Raw genomic sequence first — 24,468 nt, forward strand, 5'->3', positions numbered from 1 at the left:
TATGTTTTTCAACGAAAGATGGCGGCAAAAGTCCACTCAGCGTCCTTGCTGACAGACCTGACGGTGTGTAACTTAATATATACCTTGCCATAGCTTTGTATTAGATGACTACAAGCCTGCGAAATATCTTTATTAAACCACCATATATTTTCTAATGTTTTCCTAATGTTCTGCGCATCCCATTACGCATACATTAATTACATTTATAGTTAGACACATGGATATAACTTGGCATGAGAATGTTTTAAAATATCACAATCAAGTATCAAATGAGAGACTCACCAGTATTTACAGTGGAGTACTAGAGGGAGAACTTTCGCATCCCGAGTGGACAAGGTGTGTGGAATATCTCCATGCATCACAAATAACAGGTACATTCACGGTGGAGGTAACTGTTACAAAAACTATGGATATATTCCAAACTCATTACAGGTATATTGGAGACTGCACATCCCAAAGGTTATTTGGCCTTTAGTCAATAAGAAAAAAAAAATGTATGACAACATCTGCATTGTGTGCTAGGTAGAAAAAGCGATTCTTAATTCATCTATCAGGTCATACATACTGTATTTAATCATCTTGGAGGATTGACAAATTTAAATATTGCACAGTATCAACCGCTTTAACTACTTCGACAACTGCTGCAAGTTCAGAGAAGTTTGGATGATAGTTTTGTCTGACAAAATCTATCATCCAAACTGATCTCTGAACTTGTTGAAGCAGTCGAAAGTGAAATAGAATAAATGGTCCAATTTAGTTGAGTAAAACAGCTATTAAACATCTTCTAAGTGAATAACGATTTCAAATGAAGGCTCATCTGTCTGCTTCAAGCTTTGTCTGAAGAGCTGAGCATGCTGCCATGATGTCTCTCCTTCTCCACCACTGAGTCCTGCTATAAGAGTTATCTCTGAGGACCCAGACACACTCTGGAATGAATGCATCTTCCCATCTAATGGTTCAAACAAAGGAGAGAAAATTATTAGGAGGGATAATGTTACACAATCATATTTAAGAGTATCTGTTGCATATCCATACCTCCAGAGAACTCTGTAGTTATCTGGCCTGTCTGCAAGTGCCAACAGACTTTCCCAGAGTGGAAGGTCTGGCTGCTGGCCATGACTGAGACAGACTTTATCTTTAGGTCTGCTGGAGCCAAATCAAACTTCCAGCTGATTCTTCCCGTAGATGAGCCATCTGTTCGAGCTATGTAAACCTGAAGAAAGAAAATACAGTCTAGTCATCACACCTACAGTTGCACATTGTGTTTCTTCTCATTTCTACTCTTCCCATGTAAATTTACGTCACTGCAGGCTGTGTTAAGAGATATTTCTAATACATTGCTAATCATAGTCATGTTTACATAATAGTTACTAGTGGAAAAAAATATTTCCTTTCTCTAACACTGGATTTACATGAAATTGGATTTTCTTGTGAACAAACTAGATGTTTCTGATCCTCTTCAACTCACTGTACAGTCAGTCATAGGCGACTTTTTTGTCATTTTGTAACTAATTCATGGCTGCTTTTGAGTGACACACAGACCCACCATCTGTCACCGTGTGTGTGTGTGCGCAAGTGAAGGAGCCTCTGAGCAGCTTCATATTATTATTTTTTTCACTAATACAGCCCTGAATTAGCAGTACTGAAGCCGAATTAAAAGTAATGAAAACAAAAGAGACTGATTGAAATGTCTGTATGCACTGGAAAGGCAGAAATATTAATCGATGTATGGAAAACACTGAATTTACTTTCTTACTTACTCTTCAGCTTTTCGGCTTTTTCAGACATTATTCTTTTTGGCCTTTTCAACCCTTTGAAAAATTCAGCTTTATGTTCAATGGTCAACATTTTAAGCCTATTCAGCCTACTACTTTTCAGCCTTTCTGCCTTTTCAGCTTTTTCAAATATTCATCTTTCCACATTTTCAGCTTTTTCACACATTCAGCTTTATATTCAGTTAGATAAAAAAGTTCAGCTATAAAAATGTTCACCATTCAACCTATTACTCTTAAGCCTTTCTGCCTTTTCAGCATGTGAAAAATTCAGCTTTTTCTGCAAATTCTTGACCATTCTTATAGTTTTATGCATTTTCCAGTACATTCAGCAAATTTCCGAAATCACTTCAGCCTTTAGCATTCAACTGTATTTTCACAGGAAATCCAGTTTCCAAGTTAGTTATTTAGTGTGAATGCTGAAGGCATTCATTAGTGTGAATGCTGAAGGCATTCACACTAATGAATGCTAATGAATACACTATTTAGTGTGAATGCTGAAGGCATATCTTATCTTTATCTTCTTCTTTATTAGTGTGAATGCTGAGTCAGCATTCACACTATTGTTCTTCTGGAATTTATCTTTATCTTTATCATTCCTGATTCCGTACGTTTTTCTGCACCTTTCTCCTCCTACAAAGTTTGTGCTATAGAAACCATTCAAGTATCAAGGACATTACTGCTTGTATTTTTCTTTTTTCTACCTTTTATACTTTTGGAAATATTCAGCTTTTTCTGCAAAATTTTACCCATTCATCCTTATGGGGATTTTTTCAAATTTCATTCAGCTATAACTTCAGCATACGTTCAGCTATTGAAACCGTTCAACTATTAAAACGTTCAGCTTTTTAAGCTCTTTCAGCCTTGTAATTTTCAACTTTTCAACTTTTTCAGAAATTTGGATTTTTCCCCCAAAAATTTAACATTGCCGCAAATGGGAAAAGCTTCAAATCCTCTTCAAAACTCCTCGACTTTCAACCTCTTCTTCTCCCTCATACATTTAGCTAGAGACACCATTCAAACTTTAAAACACTCAGCAGACCTTGCACTATTACCGATGTATTCAGTTTTTTAAAATCTTGTACAGTTTTAAAATCATCGCAGTTTTAGTTTCGAGGTGTTTTAGCTCCTCTTCTGATTTTATAATGGGTGTGTATTGCGCCGGCTAGAGTGCGTGACATCATCAACTGCCGCAGCCCAGAGTGTAGAGCAGCACCAAAAACGGGAAAAAAATTCTCTTTAGCTTGATTTGGTTCCCATATCTTTTACTTGACATTGACAATATATGCATAGAAATGTAGGAAATCTTGTTGGCTTTCAGCTGATGGTCTAATTTCAGATGTGGGACTTACGGTTTTGGATTTAGAAGCCCGAGAGCGACAAGAAGTGAAACAGCTCTCCCATAAGCCACAATGTTAATTTTGAGCCGAAATTTCTGGTGAGGAGCAGACGGTATCTGTTCTCTTTCTCGCTCCTGTGCCCTCATTTCTCACTTTCCAGAAATAAAAACCAGATGACCGAGTTCGGCCAGGTCTCTACTCGCTCACCATATAGATATTTTTGCCCTAAACATTAAAGTTTTTTCTAAAATCGCAGGGGTTTGGGAGGAGTTTTCCCATTCATCCTTATGGGGATTTTTTCAAATTTCATTCTGCTATAACTTCAGCATACCATAAGCTATAGAAACCATTCAACTATTAAAATGTTCAACTTAAGCTCTTTCAACCTTGTACTTTTTTTCTTTTTAACTTTTCTACTTCTTTGGAAAATCAGCTTTTTCTAAACAAAATGTAACACTGAGGAAAATCCTCAAATCCTCTTCCAAAGTCATCGACTTTGCAACTCTTCCTGTCCTTCATACTATGAGCTACAGACACCATTCCAGCTTTATGACATATGTATATTTTGGCCATAACCATTACAGTTTTTTCAAAGATCGCAGAAGTTTGTCAGGCGTTTTCCCATTCATCCTTATGGGGACCTTTTCATCTTTGGCTCTGCTCCTGCTCCAGCATTTGAGCAACCATTTTAAGCTCTTTATTCCTTTATCCTTTCACCTTTTCAACCCTTTCTCACATTTTTAAGCTCGTTCAGCCCTTTTTAGCTACAGCTTTTCAACCTTTTCAGATATTCATCTTCCTGCCTTTTCAACTCCTTCAAACATTCAACTTCATGTTCAGCTGTGAAAATGTTACATGTTTTAAACTCTTTCAGCCCTCTTCAACTTTTCTGTCTGTTCATCTTTTTAAAATATTCATCTTTCTGCCATTTCAACTCCTTCAACCATTCTGCTTCTTGTTCAGCTGTGGAACTGTTCAACTATCAATATGTTCAACTTTTTTTCCCCAACGTTTTGAATTTTTCAACTTTTAGCCAGGACGTTCAGCAGATTTCCGAGAGCGTTTCAGCCTTCAGCAATCACACTGTATTTTCGCAGGAAATACAAATTTTTCTAGTGTTCTTCTGGAATTTATCTTTATCATTCCTGATTCCGTACGTTTTTCGGCACCTTTCTCCTCCCACAAATTTTGTGCTATAGAAACCATTCCAGTATCAAAATGTGCAGCTTTTTAAGGACATTACTGCTTGTATTTTTCTTTTTTCTACCTTTTATACTTTTAGAAATATTCAGCTTTTTATGCAAAATTTTGCCCATTCATCCTTATGGGGATTTTTTCAAAATTCATTCTGCTATAACTTCAGCATACATTCAGCTATTGAAACCGTTCAACTATTGAAATGTTCAACTTTTTAAGCTCTTTCAGCCTTGTTCTTTTCAACTTTTCCAGAAATTTAGCTTTTTCTAAAAAAAAAAAAATTAACATTGCCGCAAATGGGAAAAGCTTCAAATCCTCTTCAAAACTCATCGCCTTTCAACCTCTTCTTCTCCCTCATACCTTGAGCTAGAGACACCATTCAAACTTTAAAACACGCACATGACCTTGAACTATTTGGACTGTACGGTTTTGAAACCATCGCAGTTTGAGTTTTAAGGATTTTCAGCTCCTCTTCTGATTTTATAATGGGTGCGTATTGCGTCAGCTAGAGTGTGCACGCACCAACTGACGAGAAGTCAGGCAGCTCTCCCATAAGCCGTTAATACTGAGCCAAAATTTTTGCTGAAGAGTAGACGGTACCTGTTCTCTCTCTCGCTCCTGTGCCCTCATTTCACACTTTCCAGAAATAAAAACAACATCACCGCGTTCAGCAAGTCCTCCTCTCACTCACCATATACATATTTTGGTGACAACCATTACCGTTTTTTTGAAAACCGGAGGAGTTTGGGAGGCGTTTTCCCATTCATCCATATGGGGAATTTTTCAAATTTCATCCTGCTATAACTTCTGCATACTTTAAGCCATAGAAGCCATTCAACTATTAAAATGTTCAACTTTTTAAGCTCTTTCAACCTTGTACTTTTTTCCTTTTTAACTTTTCAACTTCTTTAGAAATTCAGCTTTTTCAAAACAAAATTTAACACTGAAGTAAATTGGAAAATCTTCAAATTATCTTCCAAAGTCATCGACTTTGCACCTCTTCTTGTCCTTCATACTTTGAGTTAGAGACACCATTCCAGCTTTATAACATACACATATTTTGGCCATAACCATTACAGTTTTTTCAAAGATCGCAGGAGTTTGTCAGGCATTTTCCCATTCATCCTTATGGGGACATTTTCATCTTTGGCTCTGCTCCTGCTCCAGCATGTGTGCAACCATTTTAAGCTCTTTATTCCTTTATCCTTTGACCTTTTCAACCCTTTCTCACCTTTTTAAGCTCTTTCTGCTCTCTTACTCTACAACTTTTTGGCCTTTTCAGTCTTTTCTCACATTTTTAAGCTCGTTCAGCCCTCTTAAGCTACAGCTTTTCAACCTTGTCAGATATTCATCTTCCTGCCTTTTCAACTCCTTCAAACATTCAACTTCATGTTCAGCTATGAAATTGTTATACTTTTAAAACTCTTTCAGCCCTCTTCAACCTTCCTGTCTCTTCATCTTCTTAAAAAATTCATCTTTCTGTCATTTCAACTCCTTCAACCATTCCGCTTCCTGTTCAACTATCAATATGTTCAACTTTTTAAGCTCTTTTGGCCTTTAACTTTGCAACTTTTCCAGCTTTTCGACTTTTTCAACATTTCACCAGGACGTTCAGCAGATTTCCGAGAGCGTTTCAGCCTTCAGCATTCACACTGTATTTTCGCAGGAAATGCAACTGTGTCTAGTTGCACATTGTCCTTGGGTGGTGTGTGTGTGTGCGTGCGTGCCATTCAGGACAACCAAGCTACAGACCAGCAGAGGGCGAAAACGACAGTCTAATGACCAGGATGACCGTCAACTCATTTGATTGTCACTCGGCAACAATACTACAACACTTGTCCAAAGTCAAGTGGGTTTTACATTAACACGGTGTGGAGTGTCACTATGGGCCCACCCTGACCAGCGTCATGATAGAGGTAAGAAGTGGGCTCTGACTGAGGTTCAGCACTACACACCATATTTAGCACTAGGCAGAGTGGTTGAGGGGCGGTACCTACCTGCAGTGCTCCTCAATCAGCTCAAAATGATGACAGCTGTGTCTAATCACCAAGTGAGGACACCTGGGTTCTGATCAGCCTGGGCTATGAAAACTGACTGAACCTCAGCCACGTAAGGCTAGTCTTGCTCTACACGGGATGCTATCGGGCGGTAAGCTACACACTCCACTATCACTCTCAAATTGTCTGCACTATTGTCGATGGCATTGATTGATCCTAATTGAATGCTTTTCTATTTCTAGGCAACCTATGGGAAGGGAATTTAAAAAGGACTGTTATTGGAAATACCCTGGACTTGGGAAGACGATTTATGTTGACTGCATTAATTTCCCCCCACTTATGTTAATTTCCCTGATTAAAGGACGTTGCTGGTAGTGTTATGCTGCTGGGCTGTTTTGCTGCCAGTGGATCTGCTCCTCTAAAGAAAGTAAATTATACTAATGAAGGAGGATTATCTACATTTCTTCAAGAAAACCTAAAATCATCAGCCAGAAGATTGGCATTTGGGTGCTCAGTAGTAAAATGATCCGAAACATCCATCAAAAGAGGCAAAGAAATGGCTAAATCAGGCTAGAATTGAGGTTTTGGAGTAGCCTTCCCAAAGTCCTGACTTGAACCTTATCGAGAAAATGCTGACTGTACTGAAGAAACATGTTCCTGCCAGGAAGCCAACAAATTCAGCTGAGCTTCTGTTACCGATTCTGTTGAGGTATGGCTAAAATTTGCTTTAAACTTTCAAATACGATTGAGAACTATCATCTCCAAGAAAAAATTATCAGACTGGAAAGTATAGTTTCTTAATCAGAAATTATAATACATACCATTTGCCAGTCATCCTCCACTTTTCTGAAGACTGACTCCTTTCTCCACACACACTGATCCCAGCTCTGAATGACCTCAGAGTTGTTGGACACTCGACAGTACTGGTCTTTGGTGGCACTGTAGCGCACGTGCAATAACCTATCACTCTTCTCTTTTTCAGTAGGAGTAAACACATAACCTGCATCCTGAGGAAACACACACAAATAGTGTAAATATGAAACATTATAACCCTCAGGTAGGATGAGTTGCAGGACCACTGTATTAGTTTTTGCTAGGTGAACGATACTTTGTACTTATTTTGTAGGGACATCACTGTATTCCACGATCTCAGCCATTAAATGCTAAATACAGTATCATCATGACCAGAACTATAAAAAAAATCTCAGTGTCATAATAAACTTGTTTTCCTTTTAGGATTTTCAACAGTGGGACAAAGTAGAAGATACTTCACTTATCTGTGATGACAGAGCCATGCACTTTATACTTACAAAAAGATTATTTTGCACAGTTGATCTTTGTACCTATAACTGCTTTGAAATGGCTTCAAGTGACTTTCCTGACTTGTACAAATCCATAATGCACTCTTTTAGATCAATACTGAGCTCCTTAGACTCCGCAATTCTAGTGTTTGTGGCGGAGTCTAATTGGTATATCAAACAAGCCCCATGTAATGCTTTTTAAGATACTTTTAAGATGACTCTTTTTAAATGTATTTGACAGATGGTCCTGTGAAGAGATAGTTAGGTTTTATGTAGTAATATTAGAGTGAATTAGGTAATCTACATTCCACACTGGACAGTCATTTTGCCAAAAAGAAATTAAAGGAGAACTTCGGTCGGTTCTGTGTTTTAAGCTTCTTTATATGCTCCACATCTCACCCCAGAAGTCATGCAACATCAGCAGACACCTTACAACACAGCACTGTAGCGTGGGTGACTTAAAATGAATTTAAAAAGTTGTTAAAACAGTGTGTTTGTGCAAGTAGCCACATACCGGTTTGTTGACATCCGTGTCCTCTGGTAGCTAGACTGAACTAGTCAATCCGTCAAGTGTGTGCTCAACAGGCTATTGTAAGGCTCATGGCTCATGACAGGCTGTAACATGGACACGTACATTATGAACAGAAAAACAAAAATGCTGGAATACGTTTCTGTCTCCGCCAGTGAGGGAGTAAGCACACGCTCGACGGATTGACTAGTTTGGTCTAGCTACCGGAAGACACGAATGTCAATAAAACGGTATGTAGCTCCTTGCACAAACACACTATTTTAACTACTTTTTTATACATTTTGAGTCATACACGCAACAGTGCTGTGTTGTAAGGTGTCTGCTCATGTTGCATAACTTTTGGGGTGAGATGTGGAGCATGTTAAGAAGCTTAAAACACAGTGTAAAGTTCTGACCCTATGCTGTTAGCTGTCAATGCTAACTCTCCATTCACGGAGCCCTGTAATGGTTGGTCCAAATGTGTTCGCGTCTTCAGTACTGGCAAGCCAAGCGTAGCTTGAGCAATGAAGCTGCATGATTAAATCGACCAAAATTCTCCTTTAAAAGATTAATAAATAGAATGTTTGTGGCAATTAAGACCTAACTAACTCAGATATGAGACTATCTGATGACTTCCAAGGCCTTACATTCATACAATTGATTTTAAGACTTTTTATGGATGCCTGTATACTGTACTTGTGTGGAGGTCCATGTATCAGCCACTCTAGTCTCCCCCCGTGCCAACCTCCAGGCAAGAGACCCAGAGTTGCGTCCACCCAGCTCTCCTGGTTTTGGTTTCTTGGGAGAAATGAACTCCACCAGCTCGACAAGCAACCTCTCCGTCAGCTGCTTCTTCTTGTCTGGACTCAAAGACTGCTGCCTCTTCAGTGTCAGAGCAGATGAAAGGCAGTTCCCCACCATCAGAGTCACCAAAGCAATTATTCCAGTACATGCAGGGTTTAAAGGGTTCAGACTTACTGAGGCATTGAGCCCATTAATGGTATGTAGCAGCCAGGCCTCTTGAACCCTGGTCCTTCTTGACAAAACCTCTGTATGTTTGCAGGAATACCTCCAGGTGACATCAACCACCTGCTTAAAACACACATACACATGCTGAAGTTCATGAATATCTTAAACACCCTCAGCTTTTTGAAACCTTATCTCAGGTTATCATTTTGTCCTCAAGGATAATTCTGTTGATATTTCTTATCATTGTCAACAAATCCAATGAAAAGACCAAAGTCAGAAAAAAATTAAATTGTGCCATAGAGCCCCATTGTTTTCCAAACTATCACTTCATATGTGTATCAATCTGCAGCTTCAAGTTGTTCAAGGGAAATTCGGGCTGTCTTTTTAGAAATAAAACCGTTCATTTGCGTTGAATGCAGCAATTATGGTAGAAATCAATGTTGGTTTAATCTTATCATTGTATTTGCTTATAATAAGTAAAATACAGAATCAGTTTTATTGCCCAAATATGTGCACATATAAAATAAGTTGAGTAAACGTTTATGTTGCACTCAATATACTTACAAAATGTAATGATTTTTAAGCTTAAAGGCAATGGCGGTTTCATGGCTTTAAGGGGTAAAGATGAATACTTTGGTGTTCATTTGACAGTTGTTTTCACTCAACCCCAGAAACAAGTTTTATATAAAGTTAAAAGTAAAGAGGGAAGAACGAGTGATAATAAGAGCAGCATGTAGTTTCCATTTGTGTGACCTGGTCCTTAGAGAAAGCCAGAATGTAGGCCAGTTTCTTCCCCCAGCCGACCTCATACAGTAGAGGCTTGTCACAGATGTTTTCACAAGAGTCACAATGCAGCCAGCGGCGCTGAGAAACAGAGTAAATCTCTGTCCACACATGGTCTGAAACAACAGAAAGAGATCACAAGTGATTTTCCCCTTGACTTTCATACACCTATACAGCCCATGTATAGGTTCCTTAAAAAACACTAAACAGCAGTTTTTTCAGGCAAGACAGGGTAGGTTTCTCAGCTGACCAGAACACTGACTGAACACAGATTGAGATATTCATATAATAGGAATAAATAATGATAATGATGATGTTAATAATAATAATAATAATAATAAGAAGAAGAAGAAGAAGAAGAAGAAGAAGAAGAAGAAGAAGAAGAAGAAGAAGAAGAAGAAGAAGAAGAAGAAGAAGAATAGCAAGTTATTCTCAAGGTCCATGTTCTAGCTTATATGGAACTTTCAACCACATCTTGCAGCCTTAGAGGATGGAATTTACACAGTTGTTCGTCATGTTTTGGTCAGCAAATATAGGTATTCATTATGCATTCATCCTGTTTTCTCTATAAAATATTTTTTAGAAATTGTGACAATGTCGAAATGTTAACATTGTTTCAATAAACTTGCCTTTACCTTGCTCTTTGACATCTGTAGTCTTGAAAAGATGATTTCACTCAAACTTTACAGCCAACACTTGAAGGCTACCCCTTTTAATAGATCACAATAAATTTCCTAGGGATCTTTTAGAGCCGTAGGCCATTTTGCCAGGACAGCTTAAATATAAATCAGTAGGTTAATGAAACAGTTTGGTTTAGTCACTGTCAATCATACACTGAGAAATTCACTGAGCTCCTTGACTTTATGTTCAAAGAGATTAAGAAATCATGGAAATATTCACATCTGAGGAGCTAGAGCCTGAGAATGCTGAATTGTTGCTAGAAATAAAATGAAATAAATAAAATTGAAAAAAGAACCAACTGAACCAACTTAATTAGCAAGAATTGAGACCACAAAGACAATGGGATGTGGCTGAAAGCTCTTGAGAAAGCTATCGAGTTGAGCTTGGGTTGAGATTTATTTGTCAAAATAACACTTATATAACACTTATATACATTTATCCAGATGTCTAATCAACAACATTTCCTCCTTCAGTGTCAAACACATGCATGAAAGTAACCTGCTGCTTCTCTCTGGACAATGGAGCAATGCAAGAGCCACATTTGTCAGCCATGTTCATACCTGTACTGTCCCAGATATATCTGGCCTCAAGGCCCAGGGCCCTGCAGCACAATGTGAAACAGTTAGCCCACTCCCCACAGCGGCCCCTCCTGGTTTCAAGAAGCTTCTCAGGATTGTTGTATCTAGCAATAACAGTACAGAGTAAACAATCATGTACATCACTGGAGGCAAGCCACAATTGTACAATTTAATGCAATTTGAAATGCAACAGTGAATACTGCAAATTAAAGGTTACAGAATCAACAATGAAAAGGAATTCATATCTCTAATTAAACTTAACTCTGAACCCTATCTCAAATGTTAATCTTACTTCAAGAACTGGTCCTAAGCTCAGCAGCAGCAGTAAGAACTAACCAAAATGTTATACACACAGACCTGGGAAATCTGGTGGAGAAACTACAGCTCTGACAGTAGTGGTTCTCCACTCTCTGTGCTCCCCAGCGAAGGTCATCGGTAGTGGGACTGAGGGGGCTGGAAATCTCGGTTGGGCCTCCGCAGCGGCCGCAGGGCAGACAATCGACCCAGGAGAAGAAGTCTTGTTTGAACCATCTGAGCAACTCCAGCACCAAGAAGTCTTCTATTGCAAGTTTACAGTCTACAAACAGGAAGGCACGTCAGTCAGTTGAATGAATGGAATGAATACAATATGATCAAATAAATGAAAATTCTAATAAAATATGATTCTTTTGAATGAATGTCAGAATATCACCTGGGTCAGCTTTCTTGGCCTCTGTCAGTTTGTGCTGAGCAGTAGAGAACAGCTGCTCGTGAAGGATGATGTTCCTGGCTTTCTGCTGCAGCTCAGGGTTTTCATACAGCATCACGTGTTGGAAGTTTGACTGGAGAGTCACAACGAAGCTCATACTGCTCTCCTGACAGAGAGAAGAGGAATTATAGGAGACCATGTTACCACACTACAAACACATCATAGTTCTTAAAAGGTGGCTGAATGTTATATTTCATATTGTATAAAAACACGAACCTGCCTAGCATTATAAATATTTTCTTTGAAAAAGAAGGAGAGAGAAAGAAAGAAAGAATGCATAACAAATGAGTATTTAAAACACTCTTTCATTTTCTAATAGAAAGCTGCTTAATAAATGTATATGACTGCCACTGAATTAGGCACAGGCAGCAACAGTAATATGAAAGAGGTGGTGAGATGTTATAACCTGTATAATCCTTTAAATTGATTAGTCAATCAAATGATTAGTGATTAATGATTAGCAACTATTATGGTTTCATCACGTTTCATATGATAAGAAATTTTTTAGCTAAATTGACATTCAGAAGTTCTCGCTCTTTCTTTGCAATGATTGACTGCCTGCTTTTCTGTTTACATCACTGTCAGCAGCAAATATTAGGGTTTAGGTTTAATCGGAATTATTATGAATTCTGAATATGCATTTGTATGGAAAATAGAGCCCTGATGCAGAACCAGGATAACTGACCTATACCTATGGGAAAGAGCCATCTTCTTTACATCATTGAACACACTTATGCCGTTCTCTGCAACAATTAAAAATAACCAACTCTTCAGCAAAAAGAAAAATACATTCCCCTGACACTTTTTAGAAACAAATCTTTATAATTCACTGTTCTAGATATCTATGGCCACAAATCAGCACTTCTGTGTGGAGCCATGTTGATGTAGTTCATTGACATCAATTGGGGTTTTACCTGAAGAGTCTTCATTTCATATAAAAAATCATCTTTAGCAAACAAAATTGAGCGGATTTAATCAAGATGCCTTATGTCCACTGTGACCCTGCTAAATCATGTATAGCTAAATACTTAAGATGTCCAATCACAATTCCTGCCATTTCGATCAGAGATGAGCACATCTTTACCAAGGACAATGGCTGTGATGGAGATGGTGTATCTGGCTGGCTGGAGGCAGCAGCCGAGCTCTCTGGTGCTGAGGCTGAGGCCATAGTAGCCCTTGCAGTGGGTTGAACAGGCTGTCCTCCATGCAGCCTTCGATCCCTCTCTGCTGCTATGGATTCTCTGATGAGCTTCAGCCGTTCCACTGATGCAGACTTGGGTAACACCAGGTGGGTATCAGCCTGAAAAGAGGAGGATGATGCATGAGGTTAGAATATTTGCTATGGCTGATGACAGATGACCAAATGACCAGAAGAGGCAATGAAGTAAGTGAGACAATATGATTGCAAGGTTTACTTACCTCTTTAAACCCCATCTCAAAGAGGCATTCCACAGCACCTTTGGTGGGCAATAGCTTGGTGGAAAAAGTAGGATTGCCTATGCGGATCGATCTGTATTTTTCCTCATTGGGATACCTGTTGGGAGGTGACATCATGCATTTCAAAGACACTGATTACTTACAACTCAGAACCTGTTAAGTCATGCCCTCCTAAACGGGACAAATACAAGGAAATAACACATTGGTGTCATTATAATTACTAGTGTTGCCTTCACTTCGATCAACAGCTTAACAGAACTGCTTCCTGATTCGTCACTCACATGCCAAAATAACCACATCATCTTTGCTATTCATGGTAAAGTTAAGTCAGGATTTTCGTATGGGCATGCGCTGATACATAAGGAAATATATAAATGCCAGATTTCCTTTACGGAGTTGCATGTACGGGTGCTCCATAGACACAATGTTAGCTACAACTAGTCTTACTGTGATTTATTTGCAATGTGAAGAAACGTTGTCATACAATGTCGCCATAGCTGACACATCACATCGCTAGTAATGTTACATTGCGGTGTCCACTTAATTTCTCAACCTTACCTTAAAATGTTGTCCGCATATGTCAATAACAACTTGGCGGCGTCTAGAAAGATTTCATTTGGATTTTCACATAACGTCGTAACTGCTGGTGACACCGCCATATTGCTGTTCCTTGTACAGACTCAAAATGTTTTCAGGGTAAGATTGCTAATGCTAACAGTGCTGCTGTAAGCGCTGTGGGTCCATCCACACCACTGCGCAATACATGTTTTTGGTCCTGGGCTTAGCTGACTTGTCATCGCCTGGATATATATTTGCAGCTTTAAAAATTGTATACGGCAAATCTTATACCACCACAATTTTGTTTGATGAAGCCGTAGCCGTACTATCTGTTTCTTTCTCTTTTGATTTTATCACAATTTAAATGTAACGTTTTTACAGTTTATACATTTCTGGCGTTCAGGAATGCTACCTAATTTAGCTACAAGCAGATGGAAGGATGGATTCGTTTTATCTGCTCATGAATGTTTTCAATTGACAGCTCGGGTGGAAGACAAAGTTAGTTACGAACTTAAGTTAAGTTGCGTCTGGAGGACTTTTCAACTTAGGTTTTGTATTCCTGTGATATCATCAGGAGATTCAACAAAGCTACACGCTAGGTGTTTCAAACTTGAAAAGATTGCATCATGGCTGCTTTATCGCTATCCTATTTGACTGAACTCCATTTAAGACCACAGCGCATAAGGGCACTTTTCCAAAAGAGTGTCTGTGTTTGTCCAAAAGAAGAGTACAGACGCTACAGTTCTGGAAAGCATAGAAGAAGGGTTGTTATTACTGGCATAGGATTGGTGTGTCCTTTGGGCACAGGGACTGCACTGTCCTGGGACCGCCTGATTAAAGGCCGGAGTGGGATTATTGCCCTTGACTCAGAGGAGTACAAGACAGTTCCCTGTAAAGTGGCAGCACTGGTACCCAGAGGGAATGAGGAGGGCCAGTTTAATGAGGATTGCTTTGCCTCTCAAGGAGAGATCAATAGCATGTCACCTGCTTCTGTATTGGCCCTCGGAGCTGCTCAGCTTGCTCTGGAGGACTCAGGGTGGTATCCTGAATCCCCACAGGAACAGCTCGATACTGGGGTGGCTGTTGGCATGGGCATGGTGTCACTGGATGAAATTGCTCGTACCTCTGCTGCCTTCCAAGCAAAGGGTTACAAGAAGGTCAGTCCCTTCTTTGTGCCTCGCATACTTGTCAACATGGCTGCTGGGCACATAAGTATCAAACACAAATTGAAGGGTCCCAATCATGCAGTGTCCACAGCCTGCACGACAGGGGCACACGCCATAGGTGATGCCGCCAGGTTTATTGCACATGGGGATGCAGTTGCTATGGTTACAGGGGGAACAGAATCCTGTGTGGGCCCTCTGTCAATAGCTGGCTTTGCCAGGGCACGTGCCCTTGCTACCAAATGGAATGATAACCCCACACAGGCGTCAAGACCCTTTCACCCAGAGAGAGAGGGCTTTGTTATGGGAGAAGGAGCTGCGGTGCTACTTTTAGAGGAGCTCAACCATGCAGTGAGAAGAGGAGCCAGGATCTATGCAGAGGTCCTGGGCTATGGGCTCTCAGGGGATGCCAGCCACATCACTGCACCCACTGCAGATGGAGATGGAGCTTTCAGGTAAATAGGGATGCAACTAATGATTACTAACATTGTTGACTGATCTGTTGATTACTTTCTTGATTAATCAATCAATTATTTGGTCTATAAAATGTCAGAAAATGGTTGTTCAGCTGATCACTGTATCCAAAAGGCTTCCTCAAATGTTTTGTTTTATCCACAACCCAAAGATATTCAGTTTACTGTCATAGAGGAGGAAAGAAACCAAAATATATATCATTTCACTTTTTTAAATTATTATTTTTTTTTAACAGTTTTAACATTCTACAAAAATATAGACAATACAAAAAAATGTTTTGCAGGCACAGTAAAAAAGGAGTATTAAAGAAAAGAATCAGCACAAATGAGATAAATATAAAGAATAAAAACAATTAGGGCCTCCCAATATTCCTTTCATATTTAGCTCACTAGAACCCTAATCCCCCTCGGACATTATATGCTGTGTTAATCCAATTTTCCACCATGAGCGTAAACCATTCTGTATTCTCTGATCTCTGTAGGCCCTTCCACTTACCTGAAATTAACCTGGCTGCTACTTAAACCTGTTACTATCAGACAAACTCTGCTTTAGTCAGCTCAGCCCTGGATGTGGATGGGAAACATCTCTGGTAGAGATTGTTTTAACCATTCTTCACAAAAACACAATCCCCTAGAATATTTAGAAATCTTTGTTTGGTTGCATGTCCAACATTTCCTTTCTTGGGTTATGCCCATGTTAAACAGTTTGAGGGTGTCAACGCATACAAGAGGTGCTCAACTATGGCAAAAATGATAATCATTATTTTGGTCAATATTAAGATCATGGTTTTTTAACATGATTATTCAATGACTTGACTATAGATAGACTAAAAAAGAAATACCTTACAAAAGAATATGATTTATAATATTTATAAAGACTTACGGTAAAGTAACATCAAAGTTGTAATAAGCTGTAATGATCTTTTAATTGTCTATACAGATGCATGTCTGCAGCTCTGAGGGACGCTGGCATCTCAACAGCAGATGTTACATATGTGAACGCTCATGCCACATCCACGCCTTTGGGTGATGCAGCTGAAAATTCTGCTATTAAGAGGCTCTTCCAGCAGAACCTTGAGAACCTGGCTGTCTCCTCCACCAAGGGAGCCACGGGACATTTGCTGGGGGCTGCAGGGGCCCTTGAGGTGGCGTTCACAGCTTTGGCTTGTTACTACGGGGTCCTGCCCCCAACACTCAACCTGGACCGCACTGAGCCAGAGTTCAACCTGAATTATGTTCCATGCAGAGCACAGCCATGGCGGACTCACGGCCGACGGGTCACCCTTACTAACTCATTTGGATTTGGTGGCACCAACGCCACACTGTGTCTTGCCAGCATCTGATTAGTGTTCAGTTTTCTTTTATCCATTTTATCCAATCTCCAACAGAGATTCACCAACTGAATATTTCCCAGTTGGACAGTATCATTTTTTTCCCATTAACTGAGGTATATGTATTTTGCTCTCAGAAAAAAATCTGACATTTCAATGACAGGTTACAAAAATAACATTCTGTGGAAAGCAATAAAAACTTTCCAGATGAGTTTGTTTTTTGTTTGTTTGATTTTTTTCTTTTTCTTGATGTGGTCAGGCCCATTCAAGTTCTTTTCAGTGGCTGAACATGGCTGACTGTATAGGAAATTGGGTTCAGGGTGTCTGCAAGTCTTCAATGCAGGTCCAATTTTATGAGTATTAGGGCATAAAAGTCATTAATCATCTTGAATTTGAATTGAAATTGAAAATAAGAATTTGAAAAAGGCCGTGTGAAATGCCAAATTTATGATCTTGATGAAGGTTCTCAGTCATCCTGGTCATGGTATTACTTTTTGCTGTATCATAGGCAACTGGAGTTGAGGAAAGTTGCAGGCTTTTAAACTCTGTATGGGAGTGTCCTTACAGAGTAATTAAGGCCACTTGTGAGTCATTGACCCAACCGGCCTTCATGCCCTAATAAATAAATAAATAAAGAATCCTTTCAAAAACAATAGGGTCTTTGCAGGTTCCCTGCTCGGGCCCTAATAAAAATAAAGAATCCTTTCAAAAACAATAGGGTCCTTGCAGGTTCCCTGCTCGGGCCCTAAAAATAAAGAATCCTTTCAAAAACAATAGGGTCCTTGCAGGTTCCCTGCTCGGGCCCTAATACAGAATCCTTTCAAAAACAATAGGGTCCTTGCAGGTTCCCTGCTCGGGCCCTAATACAGAATCCTTTCAAAAACAATAGGGTCCTTGCAGGGGCATGCTGCCTTCTGCTGAGGAAGTTTTTTCTCCATAATTCAGTGGCCTGCTATTGCTGATATGAAATAATGTACGCTGACATCAGAAAAACTGTGTTAACTGCTGCATGATTTCCCAGACAAAGACTAAGTTGATGGTCTGCCTCTGGAGCTGGCTGAAGAGAATATGCACACGAGGCATCATGCAAAGAAACAGTTTCAGGAAGAAGCTGAAAATATCATCCTCCAGTAGGCTCACAAACTCTCCAGCTTTTCGCTCAGTGGTAGGCTCAAACTCCCCTGATGATTTCAAAACACTGGATGATGTCACCTTTGTGCTAAAACACAGTGTTCACGGCATGGATATGGAAGTTCCATCTTACTCGGTTTGAAAAAAATCCAGAGAATCCAGCCAGGTCAGAGAAGAACTGATTAACTGATGGTATGTGAGATGTCACCTGCTGCATGATGAAAGCAGAATGAGAAATACTTTATTCATCTGTGAGTGTAAATTGCTTGTGTTACACCTGCTCATAGTCAAGTGAAACATATGCAGGGAATTCACTGGAATATAAAAACAGTGTATTTATAAAAAGGTTAGGTACATGTCAATTGCTGTTTTTTATTCAAACAAATGTCATATTTACATGTCAGAATGTGGATGTTGTTAACACAGCTTCAATATCTAACTGTCATTTATCATCACATTATTAGTAGCTAACTTAAAGCTGTCACACCGTGGTGAGGGATGTCATGTCTTGGGTTTTTGTCTTGTGAATTTCATGTTTTATTTTGAAAAGTAACTCTCCTCTCGTTTCAGGTCACTTGCCCTTCCTCTTGTGTCCCCGGTCTGACGTCATCCCTGATCCTTGATTGTTTTCACCTGTGTTCCCCTTCCTCGTGTATAAAGTCTTTGTCTTCCCCTGTCTGCGTCGCCGAAGTATTTCGTCATTAGTCGTATACGGAGGCCTTGTCCACAGTCTTGCTTTGTAAACCCAAATTAAGTATTGCCAAGTTTTATTTTCTGAAATTGTTCTCTTTGGTTGATTGATTTTTGTTTCTAAAGTTTCTGAGAGTTTTGATTTTCAGTTTAGAAGTTTTTGATAGCCTTTTGTTTTCCTCCGTGTGGAGCGCTTTTTGTTGTACCCTTTTTATTACTCAGTGTAGATAATTTTCATAGCCTGTGTGCTGTCCTCTTCGGAGAGATTTTGTTTACTATTTAAGTTTTATAGCCAAGAAATTAAGATCAGTATAGATTCCTCCTTCGGGAGCGTTTTCCGTTTTATATGTTTTATGTCTTGTTTGTCTTGTCTGTTTCCATAGAATTTCATAGCCATTGATTTATCAATTCACACTGAAGAGCTGCATTTCAGCAAAATAAAACCTGTCATTACATCTACTATTCTGCATCTGAGTCCTCTCTCCTTGTCTGAGTCTGAAAAAAGCACTTATTAGTAGCTAACTTAAAGCACTTTATAGAACTCGCCCATATAAAGTTGTGTAATTGCAGCGTGTAAAAAAATTCATTAAGAAATACGTGCTTTTGTTTTGAAATGAGACAAATCGGATATGGCGTGTGTTAGCTCCGTAAGCTTCACGCAGAGACTGAACAGCGGTGACGTCACCTTGTTAGTTTGTTTCGTTTTCTTTCATCGAACATCACCGAAAACGCACTGCAGTCAAGCCACCCTCCACTCCTAAATCCCCGGTCAACCTAGCCACCAGTTAATTTGCAGTGCCTGTATATAGACAATATTACGGTAATGCAGTGCCAGAGCAGATTTAAAAATAAAAGCAGACACTTATGAAGGCAGTCTGCAATTTCACACAAATACAATCAATCAGCCATTATCTAAATGATTAGTTGATTACTTAATTGAGCATTTAAGGAATTAATTCATTTATTATTTATTATCTAATTCATATAACCATCCTTATTCTGACCACACTGAAGCCTTAGGCGATGGGGGCCAGGACATTTCATCTGTTTGTACAATTAGTCCAACATAAAAAACGAACACAATAGCTGGAGTTTCTGATGAGGAATTTCAAAATAAAAACCCAATTAATAGTCAAATGTTTTCAATATTTCCACATTAAGAGGAAACTACCAGTTTCCACAGACTCATTTCACTTCAGACTGATAGAACTCAACCTCAGAGACTCACTCAGGTAAATCCAGGAAGATCTGATTTGGATTTTCAAAATAGAAGCCCTCTAAAATGTGACATTTTTGCTAATATTTTCCTTTGATTTCAGATTTACTTTAAAAGAAAACTACCTGTTTCCACAGACTCATTTCACTTCAGATTGATAGAACTCATTTTCAAAGTTGCACTCAGATAATTCCAGGAAGATCCGATGTGGATTTTCAAAATTAAAGCCCTCTAAAATCTGACTTTTGATATTTTCCTTTGATTTCAGATTAACTTTAAAAGAAAACTACCGGTTTCCACTGACTAATTTCTGTTCAGATTGATAGTTCTCCACCTTAGAGAGTCATTGGTGTAATTGGATTTTCAAAATTAAAGCCCCCTAAAATGTGATCTTTGATGATATTTTCCTTTGATTTCAGTTTTACTTTAAAAGAAAATTACCTGTTTCCACAGACTCATTTCACATCAGACTGATAGAACTCAATGTCAGAGTTGCACTCAGATAATTCCAGGAGGATCTGATGTGGATTTTCAAAATTAAAGCCTTCTAAAATCTGACTTTTAATGATATATTCCTTTGATTCAGATTTACTTTAAAAGAAAAGTATCTGTTTCCACAGACTCATTTCACTTCAGATTGATAGTACTCAACGTCAGAGTTGCACTCATGTAGTTCCAGGACGATCTGATGTGGATTTTCAAAATCAAAGCCCTCTAAAATGTGACATTTTTACTAATATTCCCTGTTGATTTCAGATTTACTTTAAAAGAAAAGTATGTCTCCACAGACTCATTTCTGTTCAGACTGATAGTACTCAACGTCAGAGTTGCACTCAGATAATTCCAGGAAGATCTGATGTGGATTTTCGAAATTAAAGCACTTTGAAAATTGAGATTGTTGATAATATTTCCTTTTGATTTCAGATTTACTTTAAAAGAAAACTACCTGTTTCCACAAACTCATTTGTGTTCAGATTGATAGTACTTCAAGTCAGAGTGTCACTCATGTAGTTCCAGGACGTTCTGATGTGGATTTTCAAAATTAAAGCCCTCTAAAATGTGATTTTTGATGATATTTTCCTTTGATTTCAGATTTACTTTAAAAGAAAACTACCTGTTTCCACAGACTCATTTGACGTCAGACTGATAGCACTCAGTGTCAGAGTTGCACTCAGATAATTCCAGGAGGATCTGATGAGGATCTTCCAAATTTAAGCCCTGTGAAATGCAAAATATTTATAATATTTCCCTCAAATACAGATTGATATTGGAGGGAATCTGCCTGTGTCCACAGACTAATTTCACTTCAGACTGATGGTATTCAACCTCAGAGTTGTTCTCAAATTATTTAAGCATTATTTTCCCCCCAAATTCAGATTGACATGAACACCTCTTTCAGCAGGGCCAATTTCACCAACCCAGCCACCCCGGAAGACTACCATGTCCTGTTGTTTCAGTCGCAAAGTGTTTCTTCCTTGTCTGTCTGCCACATTTGCTCCCTCACCTGGGCCATGTTGGCCAGAGTTTTATCTTCTGCCTTGTGTGCTTATAGTTTTACAGTCTCTTACCAGTGCTAGTCCCTCTCCCTTTAAAGAGTTTGCTTCATTGTCTAAGTTCTTTAGTTTGCCTCTTATATATGTGTATTTGTTCATTTGAATTTAAATGATACTGTCTATATACAGTTCCTTCTAAAAGTATTCATCCCCCTTGAACTTTTCGACACGTTATCACGTTTTCACCACAAATGTAAATGTATTTTATTGGGATTTTGAAAATTTTGAAAAGCCACATCAGATCCTCCTGGAATTATTTGGTTGCAACTCTGACATTGAGTACTATCAGTCTGAACAGAAATGAGTCTGTGGAAACAGGTAGTTTTCTTTTAAAGTAAATCTGAAATCAAAGGAAAATATCATCAAAGGTCACATTTTAGAGGGCTTTAATTTTGAAAATCCAATTACACCAATGACTCTCTAAGGTGGAGAACTATCAATCTGAACAGAAATTAGTCTGTGGAAACCGGTAGTTTTCTTTTAAAGTAAATCTGAAATCAAAGGGAAATATTAGCAGAAATGTCACATTTTAGAGGGATTTCATTTTGAAAATCCACATCAGAACGTCCTGGAACTACGAGTGACACTCTGACTATCTGTACTATCAATCTGAACACAAATGTGTCTGTGGAAACAGGTAGTTTTCTTTTAAAGTAAATCTGAAATCAAAGGGAAATATTGGCAAAAATGTCACATTTTAGAGGGATTTAATTTTGAAAATCCACATCAGATCCTCCTGGAATTATCTGGTTGCAACTCTGACGTTGAGTACAATCAATCTGAACAGAAATGAGTCTGTGGAAACAGGTAGTTTTCTTTTAAAGTAAATCTGAAATAAAGGGAAATATTAGCAAAAATGACACATTTGACAGGGCTTTCAGTTTGAAAATCCACATCAGAACTTCCTGAAATTATCTGTAGCGTCTTATTTAATTTATAAATAGTCCGCTGAGAGGCTAAGCAGGCTCCTTTCTGTGACTCGTTGAATGAAAAACTTTAGTCCAATTCCAGATATGTTTCTTGGGTTTATTAACGAAAGTTATGATCAAAATCAAGTAGAAAAATGATGGTCAAAGTTACATCAAAATTACGGTCAAAGAAAAAATATAGGGCCTCACTCAACCTTCTTTGTCTACTGGAGCGCCCGCGAACAAACTGCGCAGGTGAAATAATGTGGAGGCCCAACCCACTTCCTCTTACCTCAAATCATAACAAGATGACAAAAAACAAACAACAATAGTAATAATAATGATGTGCACTGCCTAAACAAAAATAAACAATCCAAAACAGATGCACATTTTGGCTCCTACAATACCAGCCCCTAATTATTATGTTTCAAATAATAATTACAATTAAATTATAATCAAACTCAATATATTCTAACACAAAATTTTCAATGTTTTGTGGTCTTCTTTCTTCTTCCATATAGTCAGAGTTTATCAGTCTTAAGAGGAGAGGAGTGATCTTCGCCACCTCACTCTTAATTCATTCAGCTCATAATCTAGTTTGTGCAGTTGGTAAGGTCAAGGTCTGGGATCAAAAATGTCCATTGGGATTTGTCAAAAAATCCTCTGCTTCCAGTAGAAGACAGATCTTGTTGATGGGTCTGTTCAGAAAGCCAGTCTTGGTCTTGATCTGAACATGACGCACAAGCCCCTTTTTATCCATGATGGTCTCGATGATTTTCCCAGTTAGCCAGGAGTTGCGAGGTGTGGAGTCGTCCACAATGATCACGATGTCTCCTGGTGTGAAGTTACGTCTGATATTAGACCATTTTTGTCGTTCCTGCAGTTGGGGAAGATATTCCTTTGTCCATCTTTTCCAGAACAAATCTGACATATACTGAACTTGCCTCCACCTGCGGCGAGCGTATATGTCTTCTCTCTGAAACTGTCCTGGTGGCAGTGACGGTTTGGTCTTAAGAAGCAAAAGGTGATTCGGGGTAAGTGCTTCAAGGTCATTTGGATCTGTTGAAGCTTTGGTGATAGGCCGACTGTTAAGAATGGCCTCAACTTCACATAAAACTGTGTGAAGACCCTCCTCATCAAGGTTTTGCAAGTTGAGGGTGGAATTAAGAACCTTTCGCACTGATCTAATTAATCTTTCCCATACACCTCCATGGTGTGAGCCAGCAGGGGGATGGAAGATCCAGTTGATTCCCTTTTGGAGCAGAGTATTATGAATCTGATCTTGATTCCAGCTTTTAATCGCCTCCCTTATTTCACGTTGAGCTCCCACGAAATTGGTACCATTGTCGGATCGTAGTTCTTTCACTTGACCACGTCTGGCTATAAAACGGCGAAGGGCATGGATGAAAGAATCTGTGTCCAGTGATGATGCCACTTCAATGTGAACTGCTCTTATAGCTAAACACGTGAAGATAACACCATAGCGCTTCACAACAGTCCGTTCACGTTTCACTCCAAAGGGTCCAAAATAATCAACTCCAACGTATGTGAAGGGGGGTTCATCAAGAGAGACTCTGTCCAGCGGTAAGTCTGCCATCTGTTGTTGTCCAGGAGTAGCATTTAAACACCTACAAACAACACACTTTGACACAATTTTCCTGATGGACGCAGTGGCACCATCCAATATTTCTGACGTAGTCTCGCTAGCATATGGTTGCGACCACCATGACCCACCTCTTCATGAACATGCTGAAGAATTAACTCAGAAATATGAAACTCTTTGGCCAGTATAATCGGATGTTTCATCTCTTCTGGCATTGCTGCCCTGCTGAGTCGCCCGTCAACTCTCAATAATTCCTTTTCCAGAATGGGGTTGAGTTTATGAATGTGGCTCGTCCTCTAAACATTCATTCCTTTTTTCAGACTTGAGATTTCATTTGCAAATCTTTTTCTCTGGCAAAAGCATATGATCTCCAACTCAGCATTAGCCAGTTCTTCAACTGTGAGTCCACTGTTTTCCTGAGCCTCATGATTTCCTGTTTTCATTTGTTGCAGATTTTCTTGGTGGGTGCTGTCTGGATGAAGCTGGGCATGAGCACCATGTGTGTGTTTCCGTTTTCTGCTATGATGTAGG

At 39.0% G+C, this 24,468-nt stretch overlaps 2 protein-coding genes and 1 long non-coding RNA gene across 3 annotated transcripts; 2 read left to right on the forward strand and 1 right to left on the reverse strand.

The window, feature by feature from the left end:
- Positions 1-270: 270 nt before the first annotated feature.
- ngly1 (N-glycanase 1) lies at positions 271-14,092 on the reverse strand. Its single transcript, XM_037093740.1, has 12 exons — positions 13,870-14,092; positions 13,294-13,408; positions 12,959-13,174; positions 11,818-11,980; positions 11,484-11,703; positions 11,109-11,230; positions 9,838-9,983; positions 9,094-9,204; positions 8,812-8,997; positions 7,128-7,313; positions 1,036-1,213; positions 271-949 (listed from the first exon to the last, which is right to left on the reverse strand). Exons 1-12 carry the CDS (start codon positions 13,968-13,970, stop codon positions 774-776), a joined length of 1,920 nt encoding a protein of 639 aa, XP_036949635.1. The 5' UTR covers positions 13,971-14,092; the 3' UTR covers positions 271-773.
- Positions 5,903-7,968, forward strand: LOC119017218. The gene is made up of 4 exons (XR_005074364.1): positions 5,903-6,457; positions 6,549-7,015; positions 7,289-7,363; positions 7,543-7,968. It is a non-coding gene; the product is annotated as an uncharacterized LOC119017218 (long non-coding RNA).
- A 130-nt stretch (positions 14,093-14,222) lies between the features above and the next one.
- Positions 14,223-17,048, forward strand: oxsm (3-oxoacyl-ACP synthase, mitochondrial). The gene is made up of 2 exons (XM_037093741.1): positions 14,223-15,487; positions 16,446-17,048. The coding sequence occupies exons 1-2, from the start codon at positions 14,496-14,498 to the stop codon at positions 16,846-16,848; spliced, it is 1,395 nt and encodes a 464-aa protein (XP_036949636.1). The 5' UTR covers positions 14,223-14,495; the 3' UTR covers positions 16,849-17,048.
- Positions 17,049-24,468: the final 7,420 nt, after the last annotated feature.

Source organism: Acanthopagrus latus, chromosome 3 (assembly GCF_904848185.1).
Source record: "Acanthopagrus latus isolate v.2019 chromosome 3, fAcaLat1.1, whole genome shotgun sequence".
Lineage (NCBI taxonomy): Eukaryota > Metazoa > Chordata > Actinopteri > Spariformes > Sparidae > Acanthopagrus > Acanthopagrus latus.

What these genes read in the sequence shown, in the direction of transcription:
- ngly1 (XM_037093740.1), bottom strand. Translation starts at nt 13,970, where the DNA reads ATGGCGGTGTCACCAGCAGTTACGACGTTATGTGAAAATCCAAATGAA. An exon ending in TTGAGATGGGGTTTAAAGAG is followed by an intron (nt 13,175 to 13,293) that starts GTAAGTAAACCT and finishes TCCTCTTTTCAG; the next exon opens with GCTGATACCCACCTGGTGTT. An exon ending in AACTACAGAGTTCTCTGGAG is followed by an intron (nt 950 to 1,035) that starts GTATGGATATGC and finishes TTGAACCATTAG; the next exon opens with ATGGGAAGATGCATTCATTC.
- oxsm (XM_037093741.1), top strand. Translation starts at nt 14,496, where the DNA reads ATGGCTGCTTTATCGCTATCCTATTTGACTGAACTCCATTTAAGACCA. An exon ending in GATGGAGATGGAGCTTTCAG is followed by an intron (nt 15,488 to 16,445) that starts GTAAATAGGGAT and finishes TTGTCTATACAG; the next exon opens with ATGCATGTCTGCAGCTCTGA.